The 19,403-nt window shown below is 34.1% G+C and overlaps 2 protein-coding genes across 2 annotated transcripts; both read right to left on the bottom strand.

The window, feature by feature from the left end:
• On the bottom strand, positions 1,544–5,102 carry LOC109221858 (dnaJ homolog subfamily B member 6-B). Its single transcript, XM_019386312.1, has 5 exons — positions 4,682–5,102; positions 4,454–4,541; positions 4,228–4,295; positions 2,095–2,154; positions 1,544–1,987 (listed from the first exon to the last, which is right to left on the bottom strand). Exons 1-5 carry the CDS (start codon positions 4,787–4,789, stop codon positions 1,802–1,804), a joined length of 510 nt encoding a protein of 169 aa, XP_019241857.1. The 5' UTR covers positions 4,790–5,102; the 3' UTR covers positions 1,544–1,801.
• On the bottom strand, positions 12,467–17,116 carry LOC109221778 (calmodulin-binding protein 60 D-like). Its single transcript, XM_019386245.1, has 9 exons — positions 17,011–17,116; positions 16,354–16,491; positions 16,199–16,274; positions 15,335–15,375; positions 14,730–15,220; positions 14,314–14,474; positions 13,999–14,202; positions 13,751–13,919; positions 12,467–13,319 (listed from the first exon to the last, which is right to left on the bottom strand). Exons 2-9 carry the CDS (start codon positions 16,440–16,442, stop codon positions 12,856–12,858), a joined length of 1,695 nt encoding a protein of 564 aa, XP_019241790.1. The 5' UTR covers positions 16,443–16,491; positions 17,011–17,116; the 3' UTR covers positions 12,467–12,855.

Raw genomic sequence — 19,403 nt, 5'->3', positions numbered from 1 at the left:
CAATAAGAGAAAAAGGAAAGCACTATAATTGATAAGCTAAAAAGAAAAGCACTATAATGATAAGCTATCAAACGGAATGAATTGAAGAATGAGTTAAATGAATTATTGGCAGCCAATGGTTCAAAATTAAAGTATTCCACTCTTCGACTATGCAATGCATCTTAAAAGGTTCATTCAGATTTTTAACTTTTTGAGTAAATATGCATAAAAAGTTTCGATAACAATTAAAAGTTGATGATCCAAATCGGATGTTACTAATCACATTTAAGATGAAACTTGAATAAAAAGCTAGTAATTCACAAGCTAAGAGAAACCACTCACCACAAATTTAACGATGCAATGATACTTGTAAAAATTGCACGTGGCACCTATTTGGTCGTCTCCATTTAACCTATATCTAATTTTTTTAAAAACTTTTAATTTGTAACCACTTTTTAAATAACTTCTGGCCTACTTCTCCTCCTCCTCCTCCTCCTCCTCCTCCTCCAATGATTATATATGGTGCTTGTGAATATATTTTAATATAGTTTACGATGTTTTACAATGATGCATTATCATGACGCTTTATTTTTTATTATTGCTTAGAGTTTCTTCTTATTATTTTTCTTAATTACAAAATGGGTTCATTAGATTTATTATTGTTTTGACAAATTGATAATTGAGGTTTGTTCTTAATGATATTTGGAGGTTATGTTTCAAATTTGAGCTCATTTGGAGTAGATTTAGGTATTAAATCGTATATTAGATTGTTATAATTCGATGAACAAATTTCTTTTTCTGGGCAATTTTCACTCCAGACTTATTGGCCTTAAGTGAATGAAAACATTTGTTGCACTTCAGAGTTTTTGGCCTTAAGTGCATATGAAGTGCAATTTTTCACTTCAAATTTATTGTCCTTAAGTGTAGCAAAACGTTGGTTACATTTCAGACTTTTTGGCTTTAAGTGCATCTGAAGTACAATTTTTCACTTTAGACGTATTGGCCTTAAGTGTAGGAAAACATTTGTTGCACTTCATATCTTTTGGCCTTATGTGCATCTGAAATGCCATTTTCACTATAGACTTATTGGCCTTAAGTGTAGCAAAACGTTGTTGCACTTCAGACCTTTTGGCGTTAAGTGCATCTGAAGTGTAATTTTTCACTTCAGACTTATTGGCCTTAAGTGCATGAAACGATTGGTTACACTTCAGACATATTTAGCCTTAAGCGCATCTGTGCTTCAGACTTATTGGCCTTAAACAGATTAAAACATTCGTTGCACTTCAAACTTATTGGCCTTAAGCGCAATTTTTTTACTTCAGACTTATTAACCTTAAGTGCATGAAACCATTGGTTGCACTTCAGACCTATTTGGCCTTAAGTGCATTTGAAGCGTAATTTTTTCACTTCAAACATTTTTTTTTAAACTTCAAACCCGATAAGTCTGAAGTTGATCTTACACCTGCAAACTTTTTTACAAAGTCGGTATAGGTTCAATTGTTATCCCAAAACCGAGTACGAATGCAAAAGCCCCAAATATTTTAGAGGCACCAAAAAAAAGATATTCAAGCAAAGAGATGCTTTATTACGCAACTCAACAAGCCCCATACACTTTTTCAAAGTTTGCGAGCCACCGAACAACTTCCTTGGAAAATTAAGAGTCTAAAAAAGTTCTTTTTGACTTGCCTAAAGTACCCACAATAAACTAGTTAAGTTTCTCCCTGGCTCATCTAATCCAGCCCATTAAATCAACACCAAAAGGGCTGTACAGGTAATTCAAGAGGGACTGGGTAGGGACGACTTCACCATTGTTTGATTAAAATTAACAGTGAGAAGAGATGCCATTGGCATTGACATTAGTGGAGTTGCGTTTTGGAGCAGCTCTTATGTTTGAACCTGAATCACGTGCCCTCTTCTTAACCGTTGGATTTTCCCCATCCATCATCTTTGCTAAATCTCCACCGAACATTTCTACGAACGTCCTCTGCAAATCCTCCAGACTCTCCTCCTTTCCAATTAATTCAAAACAAAAACAAAAACAGAATAAATACAATATTTTCAGAGGGCAACATACACTTAAAAAATCCATGTAGGAGTAACTAATTACTCTCTTACCGCCGCCCCAACATTTTGATCCATTCTGTTCATCAAATCGTGCAGGAAATCACCCATTCCCTGCATACCATTTCACCAAATTTTAGGGGGTAAATTCATAATTACCATAAAGTAAGAGGACGAAAACAGCAGGACTACGAGAAATTTTATTCTGGGTGAGACTCGCCCAACAAAACTTGTATGAGGCCACCCTGTATATTTGACAAGTGTGACTGTGGGCCCATTTACTCACATTGACTTATAAATAAAGAAAAAAAAAGGTGAATTGATGAAATGTGGGCCACCTAAAGGATTAGATATGGAGTTATATAAATAAAAGTAAATTGGACTATTGTTCCACGTAAAAGCCACAATCTCAATCTGAATTGAATTAAAGAATCTAAACACTTAAAAATAAGAGCTTTTCAGGTTTTCCACTTGAAATAACTCCCAAAACAAAATTTGTCCTTAAACAGCGTTTCCTCATTGGTATTAATCTAAAAACCATTCTGAATTATTTAGTTATTTAAATAACCTTTAGTAATAATAATTTGACGTTACTTTGTAATTAAAATGCACAAGGAGCAAAATTTTGATATAACTAAGAAAATAGCTGTTGATTTCCAAGTATACATCAAAGCTCTAGCACGCCTTCAACTTCAAGTTGCAAAACACGTTTCGATAAGATCACATATACTAGCTCAATTATAATTATCTCTTTAAACAGTAATTATGTTAGTTTGTCCAAAATATTATTTTTTATATAAAATAAATTTTATTAGAGAACTGCACAATCTTAGTATAATTTATTCAGGCACACGGCCGTAAGGGAAATATGCATGAAAATCCGAATTGCGAAAACTAAAAACCAAAACTTATTAAGAAAAATCCAAAAATGAAAAAATAAACAAATGGAGAAGCAATTAGTGTATACCAATTTCGATTTTCTCTATAATCAAATCAATAGAAATGACTGGCTTTAGCCTTCAGGATTTATAGGGAGGGGATATTTTATAAGGGTAAAAAATTAAATTAATTGGACAAAACTCAAGCGTTTTTAAGCCAAAAAGCAATAAGTTAAGATGCACAAATTATAAATTTTAGTTTGTTTTGAATTATTTTAACTCAAAAGCACTGGACTTAAAATTACTTTTAAGTTTATAAAACACTAAAACAAGTCATAAACTGCTCTAAGTTGAATTGACAAGCCTTTGAGTCAATTCAAATTTGACTTAAAAACGCCGTTAGAGCATATTGTGGCGGTTGGAAAACCGCCGCTAAACGTAAAATAAACTGCCACAATAACATATTTTTTTTTTGTAGTGAAACATCCTCTTAATGATAAAAATTTATATTAATCTTATTTTAATTTTATAGTAAATAATATTTTTATAATGATCTTGCAGGTTAAACATGGTAGCAAATGAATCAAGATGCAAAAGTACTCAATGCTAGTGATCACATTTTTGTATTTCTGTATCAAATGAGGAACATTTTATTGACAAATTATGTATAATATATTTCATATTTATTTATATCAATGAACAACCTCTAAAGGTTCATTTTTAAAGCTTTGGTAAGTTAAGATGGTTTTGAAAAGATACGAACTTTGATAATGAAAAAGAAGAAAAGACATATATACAAAATTATAAATATTACGTTTGGTGGTGATCAGCAAATTATGGTAACCAAGGAGGGAAATGTCTTTCACATTTTTCTATCCACTCATTTCTCTCGTGCAATATCTATTTAACGATCTATTCAATCGAGTGGGAGTGGGTCCCACATCAATAACAAAATCACTTTTTCTTCTTAATTTATTCAAATTTAACCAATGCAGAAAAGGGACAATCACACTTGTCAAATATAGAGGGTGGCCACAACTTTGCTGGGGTGAGTCTCGCCCAAAATAAAATTTCTCCTCGACTCAGCAGATAAATCATCATTTATAATTTCCGATTGTAATATTATATTTATTCCCTTAAAAAAGACATTTTAATCAAAATATTACTACTATTCATTAAAAATATCACGACCACCAGGCCGCAATTGTGGAACTAGTAAAAATTCTTAGTGGCAATATCAGAAACATGAGGGGAAAAAATCTGCTAATTTCTTAATGATTACAAGGGAAAAAGGAGGATTATTACGTACTTCGTCTTCCTCAAGCAGATCAAGGAAACCGGCGTCGTACATTGACCTCTTGTCTTCATCTGAGAGAACTGCCACACGAATAACGGAGAACTAACCACCGTCAATATCCTTCAAAAGACGGACATTTTATTTTTCAACAAGCTAAAATAACTACAGACGTCCGTCAACGGATTCCATCAAAAGACACTACTTTTATATCATTCTAAATAAATTAATCAATTGTAACCTGAGTAAGCCTCTTGGATTTTCTGAAACCGGCGTTTCGCTTCTGCCGCTACCGACGGATTCTTTGCCCACCTATCCGGGTGCCATTTCTTCACCCAAAAATCACACGCATGTTAGTACTATACTCGCATATGCACTTACACATAGTACTCACTATATATTTGTACAAAGGTTTAACTTTTTATTCAATTCCGAGTTAATTGAAGAAAATAAATACTCTGCGTCATACCAGAGCTAGCTTCCGATAAGCAGATCGAATGTCGGAGCAGGAGGCATCCTTACGAATCCCAAGCACTGAATAGTAACAAGATCCGGCGGATCCTCCTTCTCGATCCATACCCGTTTTTGGTTGTCTCTAACTCAGAGCCAAATTTCCAAAAATTGATGCCAAAACAGAGATTGTACCTAAACTAACAGGTACACACATCCAAGTTATAAATTCTATTAAACCATAGGTAAATACGGTTACGAAAATTTGAGAATTTAAAGAGGGAAAAAGGGGAAGATGTTGAAGAGGAAAGAGATGGAGGCAGAAACGTAATGTTAAACGTGGAAGAGATGATTTGGAAGATTTGTGTTTAACAGGGGAAGGAAGATGAAAATATCTGGCAAGAGAAAAGATGTGTGATGCGAGAAGGAACGTTCGAGAGATTTAAGATTTTCCAAACGGAGAAGATATTTTTTTGGGTGAGTTTTGAAATTGGGCTTGAAGGATGTGGAATTTACGAAAAGTGCCACTGGATCGGATAAAGTCGTTGTCGGTTCCCGGGTCATGATGTAATGTGTCACCTTCACGGTTCCGGGTTATCTTCAAATAGAGCGGGAATGGTTACATGATGTTTTTTTCGGCTGAAGTTCATGATGTAATTCAAATAGGGGTTGTTTAAAAAAAAAAAAAAAATAGGGGTTGTTTTTGTTCCATCTACCTTTAGAGAAGAAAATAATAGTTTCTTTTTTTGTTTATTTATAATTATGCTTATTAATGTTGAACTCATAGTTAACCTAATTGTTCATTTATTAGGCATATGGCTCCCCAACTCAAAAGTTTTTTGTCCACCATTTATCCTAGATAAGCAAATGGGGTTACATTTAATTTTAAATCTGAATAATTCAATATTTGCAGAATACAAGTTCACACATATAGAGTTATCGTTACGATCTACTACTAGGGGTGTTAATGGTTCGGTTCGGCCGGTTATTTTATAAAATTTGTACCATACCAATTTTTCGGTTTTTTGAATTATGTATAACCAAAATTAGACTTTTCAAAACCATCCCAATCATGTCGGTTTCTCTACGGTATCGGTACGGTTCAGTTAATTTTTGGTATTTTTTTAAATGTCGTGTAAAAGTCACTACTAAAAGTTTAATGCAACAACATACATACTTTTATAAGACTTAGCAAACTCTCTAGATAATTTTACTATTTAAATGGTGATAACTTAAGAAAACATGAAAGATGGCTATATATAAATCCATAACTACTCTACAAAAACATAAAAGAAACTAAGCAAAGATAAGAAAAGATAAATCATACGAATAGAAAGATATTAACTAAGCTAGGACTCAAAATAAAGTCTGTAGAAGATTAAATATTCAAAAAGATAAATCTAAATCATACGAAAGGAAACATATTCAACACATTGTAGTTTGCTGCTCATAATCGTTAGAAAAATTTGTGTCTTGCTAGTGAATATGCTAGAAATAATTTAGTTTCAGTAGGAGTAGTTTAATAGAATTGGAAATTTGGATTTTGATTTTACTTGTTCGCTTGTAATCATTTTCATAATTCCAAGACCCAAGGAAAATTTTGATGTTTTATTAATTTTAACCTTAATATATAAATATATTTTCCACATGTAAATTTATTCGGTACGGTGCGGTATTTTTTCGGTGTATTTTCATAAAATAGAAAACCTACCCAAATTATCGGTACGGTTGTAGATTTGTATAAAAACCTAGGATTTTATTCAAAAAAAAAAACTTAAAAATCGATTCGGTGCGGTACGATTGATCGGTTTAGTCAGTTTTTAAATATCCATTGACACCCCTATCTACTACTATATGCTTAAGAGATATGTATTCTCCTTTAATATGTAATTCTCAAGGTTAAATACATTGATATAAACAATGAGTGCGATTATAAGTATTTTCCAGAGAGATATTTGCATTTCCGGTAACATGAACATCATGAATTGGGTTAGCTCAAATCCAAAATGTTGATGGGTTTTCACATTGTTCTGAACCTGTTAATTAAAGGCAAAATATCTTAAAACACTCTTAAACTTAATACTAATTAGTTTCTCGATACGTGCGTTGCACGTGTATGCCGAGCTATGTGGTACATAAATTTGTAAAATACTATAAATATAATTAAAATATCGATTTGAGTAAATAATCAACCATAAAAAAAAGGTACAAATTTCTATGGAAAAAAACTGTGTAGATCGTCCTATGGTGAATTTCTTTGTCGATGTCAAGATGATTGTGTTTGAGCCTACATAGACGAACAATCAAAATTTAATTAGATACATATGATATTCTTACTTATTTTAATTTTATGAGGTACAATCTAATGAAGCATCTCGACTAAGTGATAATTTTGTATAGTACATCAAAATATTTTTCATGCGTGTAATTTAAATTTAATTTTCATTTGTACTCTCTTCTTTAAGTCCATCCTGCTCCAAATCAGAGGCGGAGCCAGAATTTCAAGCTTATGGGTTCAGGATTTTAAACGTTTTAAGTTATTGGGTTCTAAATTAATAATTTATACATATTCAATGAATTTTTTAAGACAAATACAGGGTTTGAACCAAAGCTACTGGGTTCGGCCGAACCCGCTGGCGGCACTCTAGCTCCGCCCCTAGCTCCAATAAGTGATTTTCGTGTTACTAACATGCAAACTACATCTAAAAGGTGTGGGATTAAAATATTAGTGGTAAGCATTAATTAATTGTGTACAAAAATAATTCATAAATTTCTATAAATAAGTACCAAATATAGTGTCATCACAAAAAAACTTCCCGCCTCTTTCAAGAATACAAAATCATTTGAAATATTTTTTGGTGGCATTGTCATTGGCTCATTCTTTTATAATGGTGTTGTTAGTAAAAGTTATTTCAACTTCTTTGTGCACTAAAATGTTGTTGGGGTTAGCACGATTTAATCAATCATTATTAATATGTTATATCTTGTGACTTGTTGTAGGAACACATTATTTTAATTTTATTTTGAGTGCCATTTTAACTGAATATAATATGATTAGGTAGAGAAAGCAAAAGAAGTATAACAACAATAACAATAATGTGTGTATATATATGTGTACATATATTTTGTACTTTCCACGTGAATCATGACCAACATTCTTATCTGAGATAGAAAATAAATTAAAATATTCTAACGATGGCGGTAGCTATTATTTTGTAGTGAGTATATTAAAATATTTCAATTAAGTAAAAGGAAAAGTATTACTAATTATGTGACCGAGTAATCCAAGTAACTTGTTAGAAGAAGGGTGTAGAATATGCAGAATATTGACTAAAAGAGTTAAGTTTTTGTTATTAAAAACGCCAAACATCTCTGAACAAAATAAAATATTGAGAAGTAATTTTTTCTTCGTGAGCGCTTGTATAGGGACAGTGGCAAGTTTTTAAACAACGCACAAAACCAGTATTTCAAATTTCATGAATGATATCCGAGAACTGTAAACTTTTAAATGGTCTAATTTCATAAGGGATATTATATCTTCTGTGTGATATCATTTAAAATCTAATACACCTAGGAACAAAGCGATATTCTACAACTTTGCATCAAAATTCATCAATTGAATCTTAATTGAATGAAACTTTCTTTATCGTATTCATTTTTTTGCATTTAAATTTTAATGTGCCTAGAAAAACCTAAAACTATTAGCACTTTAAAAGAAATCCTCCTCCATTTTTTAGGATATTTATATTTAGAATCTCTCTTAAACCATACAGTAGGAAATTTAAAGGGATGGTTCAGTTGTAAAATACAGTGGATGGCAAAAAAATTTCAACAGCCAAAATAAGAATAAGTAGCACTAATTTTCACTTTCTTTTCCTTCACTTTCACCGTCAAATATATTTCTCAATTCTCATACGGTAAATATAAAGCTTCATCGTGGAGAAAAAAATAAAGTTTCATAAAATTTAATCTTACAAACAAGCATAACATCTCTCATTCCCACCAATATTGAACGGTATAAGGTGAATCAATGATTTTATCGAACATGTATGTTGGATATCTTTCTTTCAATTTATTTGTCCACCATAAATTTATCACTAAGATTTTATATTTGTAGTGGTCATAAATGAGATTATATGGGGAAAAGTGGAGATAAAACACTTGGCATATTTGTTCTTTCGGAAAAAAGAATGGGAAATAATGGATTGAAGATTCATCAATTTAACGTTGAGTTTTAACATTAAATTTTTACACATTATAATATATAGTTCTACTTTACTTCTTTGATAATCTTAGAAGGTTTACGATCATAATAGTTTATTGTACCATTTTTTATTCTTTCACAAGAACTTTAATTTATTCTCTGCTCTACTTCTATAAAATACGAAAGTCATAAATTTTTTTCTCTCTCTAGTATATTAGACCATTCTTATGGTGCTTTTGTTGATAATAATTTAAATTAAGAGACAACATTGTAATAGGATAGTTGTAGTATAAAATTATACTACAACATCACTTTGAGAATATACACTCTTACACCAACTTGAGATTATGAGAGCAAGTAATTTTTATATTTAGATATTGGTCAAGGGTAAATATTCATAAAAAATTTCTCTCTCTAGTATATTAGACCATTCATATGGTTCTTTTATTGATAATAGTTTCAACTAAGAGATAACAATATAATAGGATAGTTGTAGTATAAAATTATACGACAACATCACTTTGGGAATAAACACGTTTTACACCAGCTTCAGATCACGATAGTAAGAAATTTTTATATTTAGACATTGGTCAAGGGTAAATATTCCTTTGTAATTGAAAATATATCATCACACAATTAAAAAATAAACTTCACATGATTTAAGCATGTAAGTGTGCAACATATATATTTTTGTCAACTAAATGCTTTTTGGCAATGAAGTAACAGTTATAAATATATCAAAATTATAAATTTAACATGCATGTTAGGATCATCATAAGTCATGTATCCTAATATTTACAAAAAATAAATTTCACAAAAGTCACAAAAGGTAGAAATTTATAAATAAATAATAAAGTGAAGTTAAGAAAATAGAACCCGATTTTTATTGAGTCTCATCTAAGAGACTTGCATGTTATTAAAGATCGCAACCTTTCGTCTTTGTTTCTTATTTTTTTCTTCTGTCCGCAAGGTCTAAGTGAATTGTTTATCTTCTAAATGTGTTAGATAGACTCCATTGTGTAAGACGAAGATCCACAAAACAGCAACCAAATGTAGATTTATCCCACATGTAAATTTTGCCACAACATAATTCTTGACAAATATAGATAGGAATGAATATAAATTAGATTTATCCGTGTCTTTCCCTCCTTTAGGCTCATTTAAGGCAGCAACGGTTGACATTAGTAAGTAATACTACTATGAAAGGTTGCACCTCTTCAAATAAATTTGGTATTTTATTATATTTGTTTTAAGCAGAAAATTTAAATTAAGTAGAAGGGTAATTATGTAATTCAACTTTTCAGTTAAGGCCTTCCTGCTTTTAATGTAATATATAAATATAAATTATTAGTTTCCTACCCAAATTATACCTAGTCCTAATTACCACCCTACAGTTGAATAAATAAATTTAAATACCCCTTGATCTCATACACCTTACTTTAAGTTTATATACACGCTGGCCTTGTTGGACACTTATATCCGATGTGTGCTCCACATAGGATAAATAATATGATTTTGTATTACCTATACCAAAATTAAGAAAAAGAAATAAAAATTTAAAAAATGCGGATTAAAACCTATGAACTTAATAGCTTCTTTGGATGGTTGTTATGTATCGTTTCATAATGTATCGTATAGTATTATATTGTATTGTATTGTATCATTTTAATGTATACAATATTAGGATATATTGTATTGCTTGCCCTCGTTTCATGATGCCATGCACCAATAATATGAAGAATAAACTTGCAATATTATAAGAAAAGATAAGTTACGAGGTAGAATTTTTATATAAACAAGTAGGGTAAAGGATAAAATAAGATTATTTAATAATAAGAAAGGGCAAGATGAAGAAAAAAAGGTAACAATTCGACACCAAATCGGTCATTTCATAAAGTGACACTTTTCATCCAACAATAGATTTAACGATACGATACAATTAAATATAAGTAACATTCAAAATAAACTTTGTATTTAAAGTAATAATACGATACACTACAACATGTAACGACCACCCAAACAAGTTGTAAAAAACAACTAAATTAAATCATTATGTCCAAACTCTTCTCTCTCTCTCAGTAAGGTAAGTAAGTAATTGAGTGTTAGAGCCAAATGAATCGAAAGATTCATGTTTGGTTCGGGAAAGGATTATGGAATTTTGGAAAGGAATGAAAAAATAATCTACTTCATTAAGTGAATTATTAGATAAACAGAGGATCTTGAATACTATTTGAAATTTAGAAGACACTCTTAGAAAGACGGATTACCGTACTGGCTTACCCTTATTAAGAACAGACTGGCTGACTTCCTGGCTTTGTTTTATTCAAAGAAGGAGAGGAAAGCACAGACGGGAAAGAAAGGGAGAGCTCCTACTCAAGTTATCGAGTGACATATAAAACAAGGAGATATCTTTAAGCATGCGCAAAAGGCGATTAATCGAGATAGTGCGGAGGTGGTTAGGATGAAGCGTTAGTAGATATAGCAAGTGTGTCGGGGATGCGGCTCGGGCTAACCGGCAGGCTATAGAATCAGCCGATAGTCGCAGGCAAAAGTAGCGAATCACATAGATAAGCCCCTACCTGCTAGCACGCGGATGGATAGGGCGGGCGAAATCCGAAGGGGATGGATGTCTGAGTGGCTGAAAGAGTCGGTCTTGAAAACTGAAGTATTTGTAGAACTACCGGGGTTCGAATCCCTATCCATCCGCGAGGTCTTAAGTTCTCTCTTGCGTTATCTATAGATAAGAACGAATCGGATCGACTCGACTGATATAATAGATGGAATGGAATTTGTGTTCTATTTAGCTAGGACCTTGTCTCCCTTTCGTTTATCTTCCGGTCTCCTAGTATGGTTCTCCCATTTGCTCCTTCGATTTACCTAGAAATCTTAGGGTTCTAGTCTTGAAATTTCCATTAAACAATTTCAGTGAGCTTCCGTTTATATTTTGTTGGTTTTGGTGTTTAATCAGTGTAGGTGAGTTCCAATCAAGTGGAATAGTATTTCAGCCGTGGTCGGTCTTGGATTGACAGAGTGGATTCATCTTCATTCTCTTGAACAAAGTTGGGAAGAAAACCAAGAAATGTGTCTAAAAACTTTTGCAATTAAAGAAGAAAAATCATAATTATAGGAAAAGAAAAGGCATTAGTTGTGCTTTAATGGAGGAAGTTAAAAAGAGGAAGAAATAGGAGGAGCAGCCATGGGAAAGATGGGAAAATAGAGGAAAATGTTAATTAGGGGGCTTTTTACCATTTCAGCTGCTTAGGTGTGAGTTTTAATACACCCTCACGCGCCAAAGGCTGCTTGAGGCCACTTGCTATGCCATGTCGTAGACCGAGGGGTATTTAAATTCACTTATTCTAAGTGTAGGAGTAATTAGGACTAGACATAGTTTGTGGAGGAAACTAATAATCGGCGCCAAGTTCAAGATTGTCTTAAGACATTCTGCCTATATAAAATAAAATCTCTGAATGCCCCCTTTGATTATTAAGACATTCAAAGAAGACGAAGGAAAATTGTTTTCGTCTTTCATGAGCTTCATTTTTTTTATGAGCTTCATTCTTTGATTACTAGAAATCTATGAAAAAACTTTCTGAAGAAATGTTTCATAGGCAAATAATTCAAATATTGACACAACATCTAATTATTATAATCTCATATTACGTCCTACATAAGCACCAGTTATTACATCTGATGCTGAAACACACAAGAAGTCTACCACAATACTATTTAGTAAAGAGTTTAGCACGAAACTCCCATAAGGACGATGGCATTTGGGGTAGCATAACATGTGAATGCTTGCTATTGTTTCTGCAAGCAAATTTATCCTACATGCACCTTCATCCTGACAAAACCCTTACTATATGTACAATTTACTCACTTATGCTAGATGCTAGATGCTATATGCAATTCATATAGAAAGATACCGAAAGGTTCAAAGAATAGGCTGAGACATGGAGGTGAAGTTTGCTTGTCAAAATCTCCAACAAACTTCAGATATCTACATGTAAAAGCCTTCCCATCTTCACACATTTTCGCTTAACCAATGTTTTCCATTTCAGGACAGCACGAATTGTGCACCATATTGCTCTGGGATTTCCACGTCTTGCGATGTGAAAGCCTAAATTAGGAGAAACTGGCTGAATGCTTGAACTCGCGAACAATCCGTTCCCCGGCAATGCTGGTGTTCCAAGCTGATAATTGTTGTTGGGAGGTAGAAAATCGGTCATCCCTAGTGACTCAATTGAACCACTGGAACCCCAGTCGTAATCACCAGGGTAGATACTGCAGCAGGGATCACTGATCAAGAAACTGCTTGCCAAGGTCGAATTAAATGCTTGCATTCCATGAAAGCTTTCAGGCATGGACACTGCAGTTGGACTATCTTGTTGCACTATGTAGGCTAGTGATGGTGAAATTGTGGTACAGTCGGAGTTGCTCTGTAACTCCACTTGACCTGCAGAACACATTTTCTTAATCATCCATCATTTCTTAGGCAGAAGAGGAACAACAACGAAGTTTGGTTCAAAAGCCATTCCATCACTGGATCTCAAGACCTTAGACTAACTGTATAACCGCAAAGAGGGCCAGGTAAGCAAATGCAGGTGTTTTGGTCTTTTCTCTTTAGATGGTTAAAACATTGAAAGAAGTTTATTATTGGGTCCAAAGTCCAAACAATGAGAATGTTTTCAGGAATACAACTTATTTATGCTCAAACAGAAGCATGGATATGCTTATCTGTAACATATTTCTGCCAAACCCCAACCCTTAACCCCCCACCCCTCTCTTCCACCAACCCAAAAAAAATTAGAAAGGAAATAAAAAATGGAAAGTAAAGGGTAACCTAAGCGATTTATGACTGAAGAAAGGTGATCTGACAGTTCGTACCTTGTTCAACTCGGTAGTTCATATTCTGCTGGCTTGAACTAGGAATATGAGAAAAGCCAATTCGCAGATCTGATGCTAGGACTGCTTGGCCAATAAAAGAGTGGTCCTCAAGGAGAACGAGGTGATCCAAATTTTTGTAAGCACGACGCTTAAAGTCTTCGACCATTCTCTGGCAGTTATAAGAAATACTATCAGCTTCTTAACTCATACTGTCAAGAACCAAATAAATACCTGAGTGGGATACACACCTTCTGAAATACATCTAGTTTGTCCAAGGACTGGCAATTTTGTCCATCAAGAATTGCTCCTACAAGCTTATAGATGCAGTTGAACAAAAGTACTATGCTTTCTCCAGCATTATATATGTACCACTCACTGTTGTCTAACACACAAGTGTTCGCATGTTCTGTGATTTTCTCCCATGTGTTGTTTGTCGTCCCACAAGCCAGCACCTACGTATCAAGAATAAGGTTAGATGACACCACAAACAACTACTTTATTAATACAAAAGTTTGACTTTAAGACCAAAGACAGATTCTAAATTTTATTAAGGATGACCTTACCTCGCGTAATAGAGATGGATCCGTGACATACAGCCGTAGGAAGTCTTTCACACAGGATATTCCTTTCTGACTCAACCGTTTGTGAGATGCACCAGCTTTTGCAATCTTTTCCAACCGCCATATTTCATCACCCAAAGCGGGAGGGTAATGCTTCTTGTAAGCTAAACCAAAGGAATAACAAAACAAAATAATATCAGTACGAAAGGTGACATTAAAATAACAGGACAAAGCCTGGAAAGCAATATTAAAATCAAATCTCAACGAAATGGTTATTCTAATCCGCTTGAGACAAGTAGAAGTGGATAACATAGCAAAGCCTACACAAATTTCTACCCAACGGTCCTCTTTTCCTACATTGAAGGAAGTTATCAATAGGTTACTAGGAATAGGGCAGGTAATGCAGAAAAGGAACTTACCCTCCCCACGATGATCTTTCACAGTAAAGGGCTCGCTAACTCCTTCTCTGACCCTCAGTTCACCAGAACGGTTAATCAATTTCAGTCCCAACCTGAAGGTCCTGCTCTTTATCCAGCTTGAATTGTCAGTGAAGCTGATATCACCAAGATGCCCCACACCGTCCCTTAGCTGAATAATTAAATCTCCCGTCAATAATGGACGTTTTCCTTCTCTCTCACGAACAATTTTTCTGCTGAACTCTTCCTCAGTCCAGTCTTCTCGATCATTGGGATTAAATTCCCCATTAAGCACAACCACGCTAACCTTTACCGAAGATATGGGCCCAGATGTTATTCTCTGGTTGGAACTAGCATCATGCAAGACAACTTTAATGGGCCTATTGTCCACATTTTCTACTTTACTACCGGTGAAAAGGGTAGAAGGAAGTATATCGTCAAAATGTAGATGAATAGCCCTGGATTGAGTAGTCTCCTCCTCATTAGGTGAGGACCTGCAACAAACAAAGAAAATAATGTCAAATCATGTTTAACAAGATAAACATCAGCATGGTAGAGGAAAGTCACGGAGATCATCAACAGCCATTTGGTTAAAAGCAAGAACTAACCTCAGGGTTAATTGAAGAGTTCTCTCAATCTCGTCACGCACCTATCACCGTTTAAGAAAATAAACGATGATAAATACAGAAACTTTAACATAAGACAAATCAAAGAAAGAAATAAAATAAAACAAAATTACTCCAATTGGAAATTGAACAGAAATATTTCAAGATTTTGCCGTGTGAAGGACATTTTCACAGGATCTCATATACCTGCAGAATTACATACATGTACTGGTATTGTCTAATAACTGAACAAGCACATAAATCATATCAATAACAACAACAACAACAACAACAACCCAGTATAATCCCACGTGTGGGGTCTGGGAAGGGTAGTGTGTACGCAGACCTTACCCCTGCCCCGGAGGGTAGAGAGGTCGTTTCTGAAAGACCCTCGGCACAAGGAGATGACATATCAATAATAACACGAAGCAATAACAATCATCCAATGAAGAACAAGACACAATCAGATAAAAGGGAAGAACAACAAGTTGGAGAAATAAACGGTGAAAATAGGAATCTTCTTTGATACATAGTACAGATATTCAATGGCAGGTAAAAAGGATTAAGAAAAGGTAAAGAACACTTCGGGTAGCAATAAAACTGAAAAACCTTGTAACTTGTCCAAATGTAGGCAAAACTTACAGAAACATAAATGCAACTTTATCAACAAATGTGAATATATCTTGTCAAGGAAGTCCAGGCTTTAACCTGATGATTCATTAACCAAATAAATCTTCCAATCAAGAAAGGGCTTGAGAAGTTGCAAAATTTAACGAATGACTTCCCTTTGCACCTCCACAAAGACTAAATGCATTTATTCAGCAAATACAAAGATAACATTTTCTTGCTTTGAGCATAGAATCATACCCATTTTCGGATTGAGGGCTCCAGCCTTAGTGCAAGTTCTTGTGGAGAAGAATAACTCCTTAACCCCGTAAAAAGCCTGTGAAAAAATGCCATTCAGAACAAGGAATCCAAATTCACAAAAAACAGCTGAAATACAGAAATTTTAAGCAACATACGGGGTACAAGGATGTTGGCGCTTAGATTCCCGAGCTGAAAACTCAGAGCCGCCATCACTATCCCGATTGATATTCCTTTTTTGTACCATCAAAGTTGAATTGAGGAGTGAACATACAACAACTAATGATGAAATAGTCCTGCTCAATATGGACAACAGGTAACGTTCAACTGCCAATTACAAATGTCTTATATAGAAACTAAACTAATGACCCCATTTGGCAGGAACTGTGTAGGAAGCTTCAGTTATATCCAATTAATTTAATATGCTAATCACAAGAGTGAGACACGAATGGTGTGGTTCTTTTATGCATTAACACAAACACACTGTGGGTGCGGTGTGGTGTGGTGCGGTGTGGTGTGGTGTGCTGTGTGTGTGTGCGCGCGCGCGCGCGTGCGCGTGTAGTTCTTCACAATTATATTATTCAAACTGGAAGACTTCTTTAAGTCAATGTCGTCATCTGCATAACACGAAGACAATGTGGGTGGGTGTTCTTGAATAAAATATTGTTGCTTTTTTTTCTGATTAATCAAGGCTACAACTTGGAATATAGGTTACATCAATTGGGTTTTCAAGACTTGAAGAAGAAAAATCCAAGAAAATAACCGAAATTAGTAGTATTATTATATCACAGAAGAAGCAACGATCAACAACCTACCGCGTAAATTCAGAAAAATACAAGGAAAGTGCAGATAGCAGAAAATGAGGAATCACAATCAACCCAAAGTATGTGGAAGTGCGGGAAGACACAAAATTAATGCAACGCGTAGCTGCTGATTAGACTGATAAAGAATTCGGGTCTGTTTGGTCGCAACTCGCGACAAAGTCCAAAAATTTTATTTTGTGCGTAACGGACACTAGTTGTGTGACGCCTCTTTTTGTCTCACAACTGTGTGAGTCCCAGAATTTTGTGGATCCAGATGTGTAAGATATGGATCCACAAATATGTGAGATAAAAAGAAGCCTCACACAACTAGCGTGACACACAAAATAAAATCACTCACAAACAATCAACTATTTTTGTCGTCCATTTTCTTACTAGGAATAAACTCATTTTTTTTAATCTATTTTTGTCGGAAAGAATGTCTTTTTGGTAGTAACGAGAAAATAACAACAATAACCCACTATAGTCCCACAAGTGGGGTTTGGGGAGGGTAGTGTGTTCGTAGACCTTACCTTTACCCCAGTGGGGTAAAAAGGCTATTTCCGAAAGACCCTCGGCTTAAGAAGATGAAAAGACAAAAAGAGACAATATATCAATACCCTCGTAGAAATAATAACAACACAAGAACCAGTGAATATAAGAAATGCAGAAATAATGACCAGTAAATAAGGCTCGGCACTATGAAGATGGAAGAGTAGTGTAAACACAACACTGACCACTAGCAGTCTAAGACGAAATCCTAGCAGCATGTTTGGCCAAAGTTTCTTTTGGGCCAAAAGTGCTTTTTTTTTCTTCCAAAGTTGAGGTGTTTGGTCAAGCTATTAAAAGGAAAAAGAGTATTTTTGAGTAGAAGCTAAAATAGTCTGTATGGGCCAAAATTCGATCTAGCGTGGCGAGCACAAATGGACGAGCTGAGACCGAGGTCGAGGTTATGTACGGTCTAGTAGCGAGGAGTCGCTCAAAGGGGAAGATCAGTGCCGAGGCTGGGTACAGAGTTACGGCTACAATTGTTAGAACGTTCCTGTGACTATGAATGGGAATATTTTGTTGAATATTCCCTCACATTGTACTTTTTTAGGATTTTCTAGGAATATCCCTTTTAAATAGGAAGAGAGAGAAAATATTAAGGGGATTCGAAACTTCTGTAAAAGAACGTCCTGTAAAAGAATTGACTATCAAGAACATACAAAAGGCTTGTCTTGTCTTTTTTGGTTCCATCATACAACATTCTTCTTTAGTTCACAAGATCCGATGGCGCATTGTTCATTATCATTACATGCCGTCACATGTTATCTCTGAAGAGGGAATCGTCCACCTCATCCAACATTTGGGTGACTTATTGCGTCTTATTACATTAAATGCCATTTTACCACATTTATTGTATACATTCATTCTCATATTTATATCTAATCATTGAGCATTAACTCGGCATTTTTATTGATTAGAACACGGTTCACACCATCTAAGCTGCTAAATTACATATTTAGGATTTATTTCTTTTAACTTGGATTCGCCCCTTATCTATTCATTAAAATCGGTTTAACTAAAAAGAGCTTAACACTTTTTTGGTCAAACATTTTTGAGAATCAGAAAAAAGTACTCCCAAAAGCACTTTTTTTAGAAAAATATTAGTAGCATTTTTTAAAAACTTGACCAAACACTAATTGTTGCTCAAAAGTGCTTTTTCAATTAAATAGTCAAACACAAATTGTTTCTTACTAAAAGTATTTTTTGATACTTCTCAAAATGGGTTGATATTAAAAGCTTGGCCAAGGCTATTAGTCATAAATACTACTTTTAAATGACACGTTTACAGTTTTACTACTTCTAAGAAGTTGAGGGAAAAAAAAGGTAATGAAGCGAATGTGCATATCCCCACACAATGGCATGTCTCTCTATAAGCATCTTATTTTAAAAACTTCTACAGTTAAGCAATGAAATGAACGTTAATTTGGCCACTTTCAAATCCTTATATCAACCACAGTGATCACATCTATTACTCCTAATAATCAATCATACATTAGAAACCCATAATTATTACATGAATCATGTATACTATGCAAGTATTTCTAGATTTGATCCAAAACACCATATTGTCTTGCGTGGAAATTAAAACTAGATAAAACCAATGCGTTTGGTTGAGATAACCTACCGGCGTGAAAGAGACTAACAAATTTGAACTCAAACCAAAAAGTCTTTGATATTAACTATAATATTTCCTATCCAATTACTCAAATGGTCACTCAACTATCACAAATTATCTCCTAAAGTTACTTTTCTTTCGTTAGTAACAATAAAGTCACTGAACTATGCCTATTGCACTTAGAAGGTCACTCAACTACATTTTCCAAATTTTGGATTTCCAAATACCTATTTTACCCTCTAAA

This window comes from Nicotiana attenuata, chromosome 1, assembly GCF_001879085.1.
Source record: "Nicotiana attenuata strain UT chromosome 1, NIATTr2, whole genome shotgun sequence".
Classification (NCBI taxonomy): domain Eukaryota; kingdom Viridiplantae; phylum Streptophyta; class Magnoliopsida; order Solanales; family Solanaceae; genus Nicotiana; species Nicotiana attenuata.
This window is presented reverse-complemented; position numbering and strand designations above follow the sequence as displayed.

Coding starts and splice junctions, on each gene's coding strand:
- LOC109221858 (XM_019386312.1), bottom strand. CDS start 4,789: ATGGATCGAGAAGGAGGATCCGCCGGATCTTGTTACTATTCAGTGCTT. Junction 4,542..4,681: donor CTTATCGGAAGCTAGCTCTG/GTATGACGCAGA, acceptor TTTTGGGTGAAG/AAATGGCACCCGGATAGGTG. Junction 2,155..4,227: donor ATCTGCTTGAGGAAGACGAA/GTACGTAATAAT, acceptor AATGGTATGCAG/GGAATGGGTGATTTCCTGCA.
- LOC109221778 (XM_019386245.1), bottom strand. CDS start 16,442: ATGGTACAAAAAAGGAATATCAATCGGGATAGTGATGGCGGCTCTGAG. Junction 16,275..16,353: donor CGCCAACATCCTTGTACCCC/GTATGTTGCTTA, acceptor ATTTTTTCACAG/GCTTTTTACGGGGTTAAGGA. Junction 14,475..14,729: donor GAAAGATCATCGTGGGGAGG/GTAAGTTCCTTT, acceptor CCTTTGGTTTAG/CTTACAAGAAGCATTACCCT.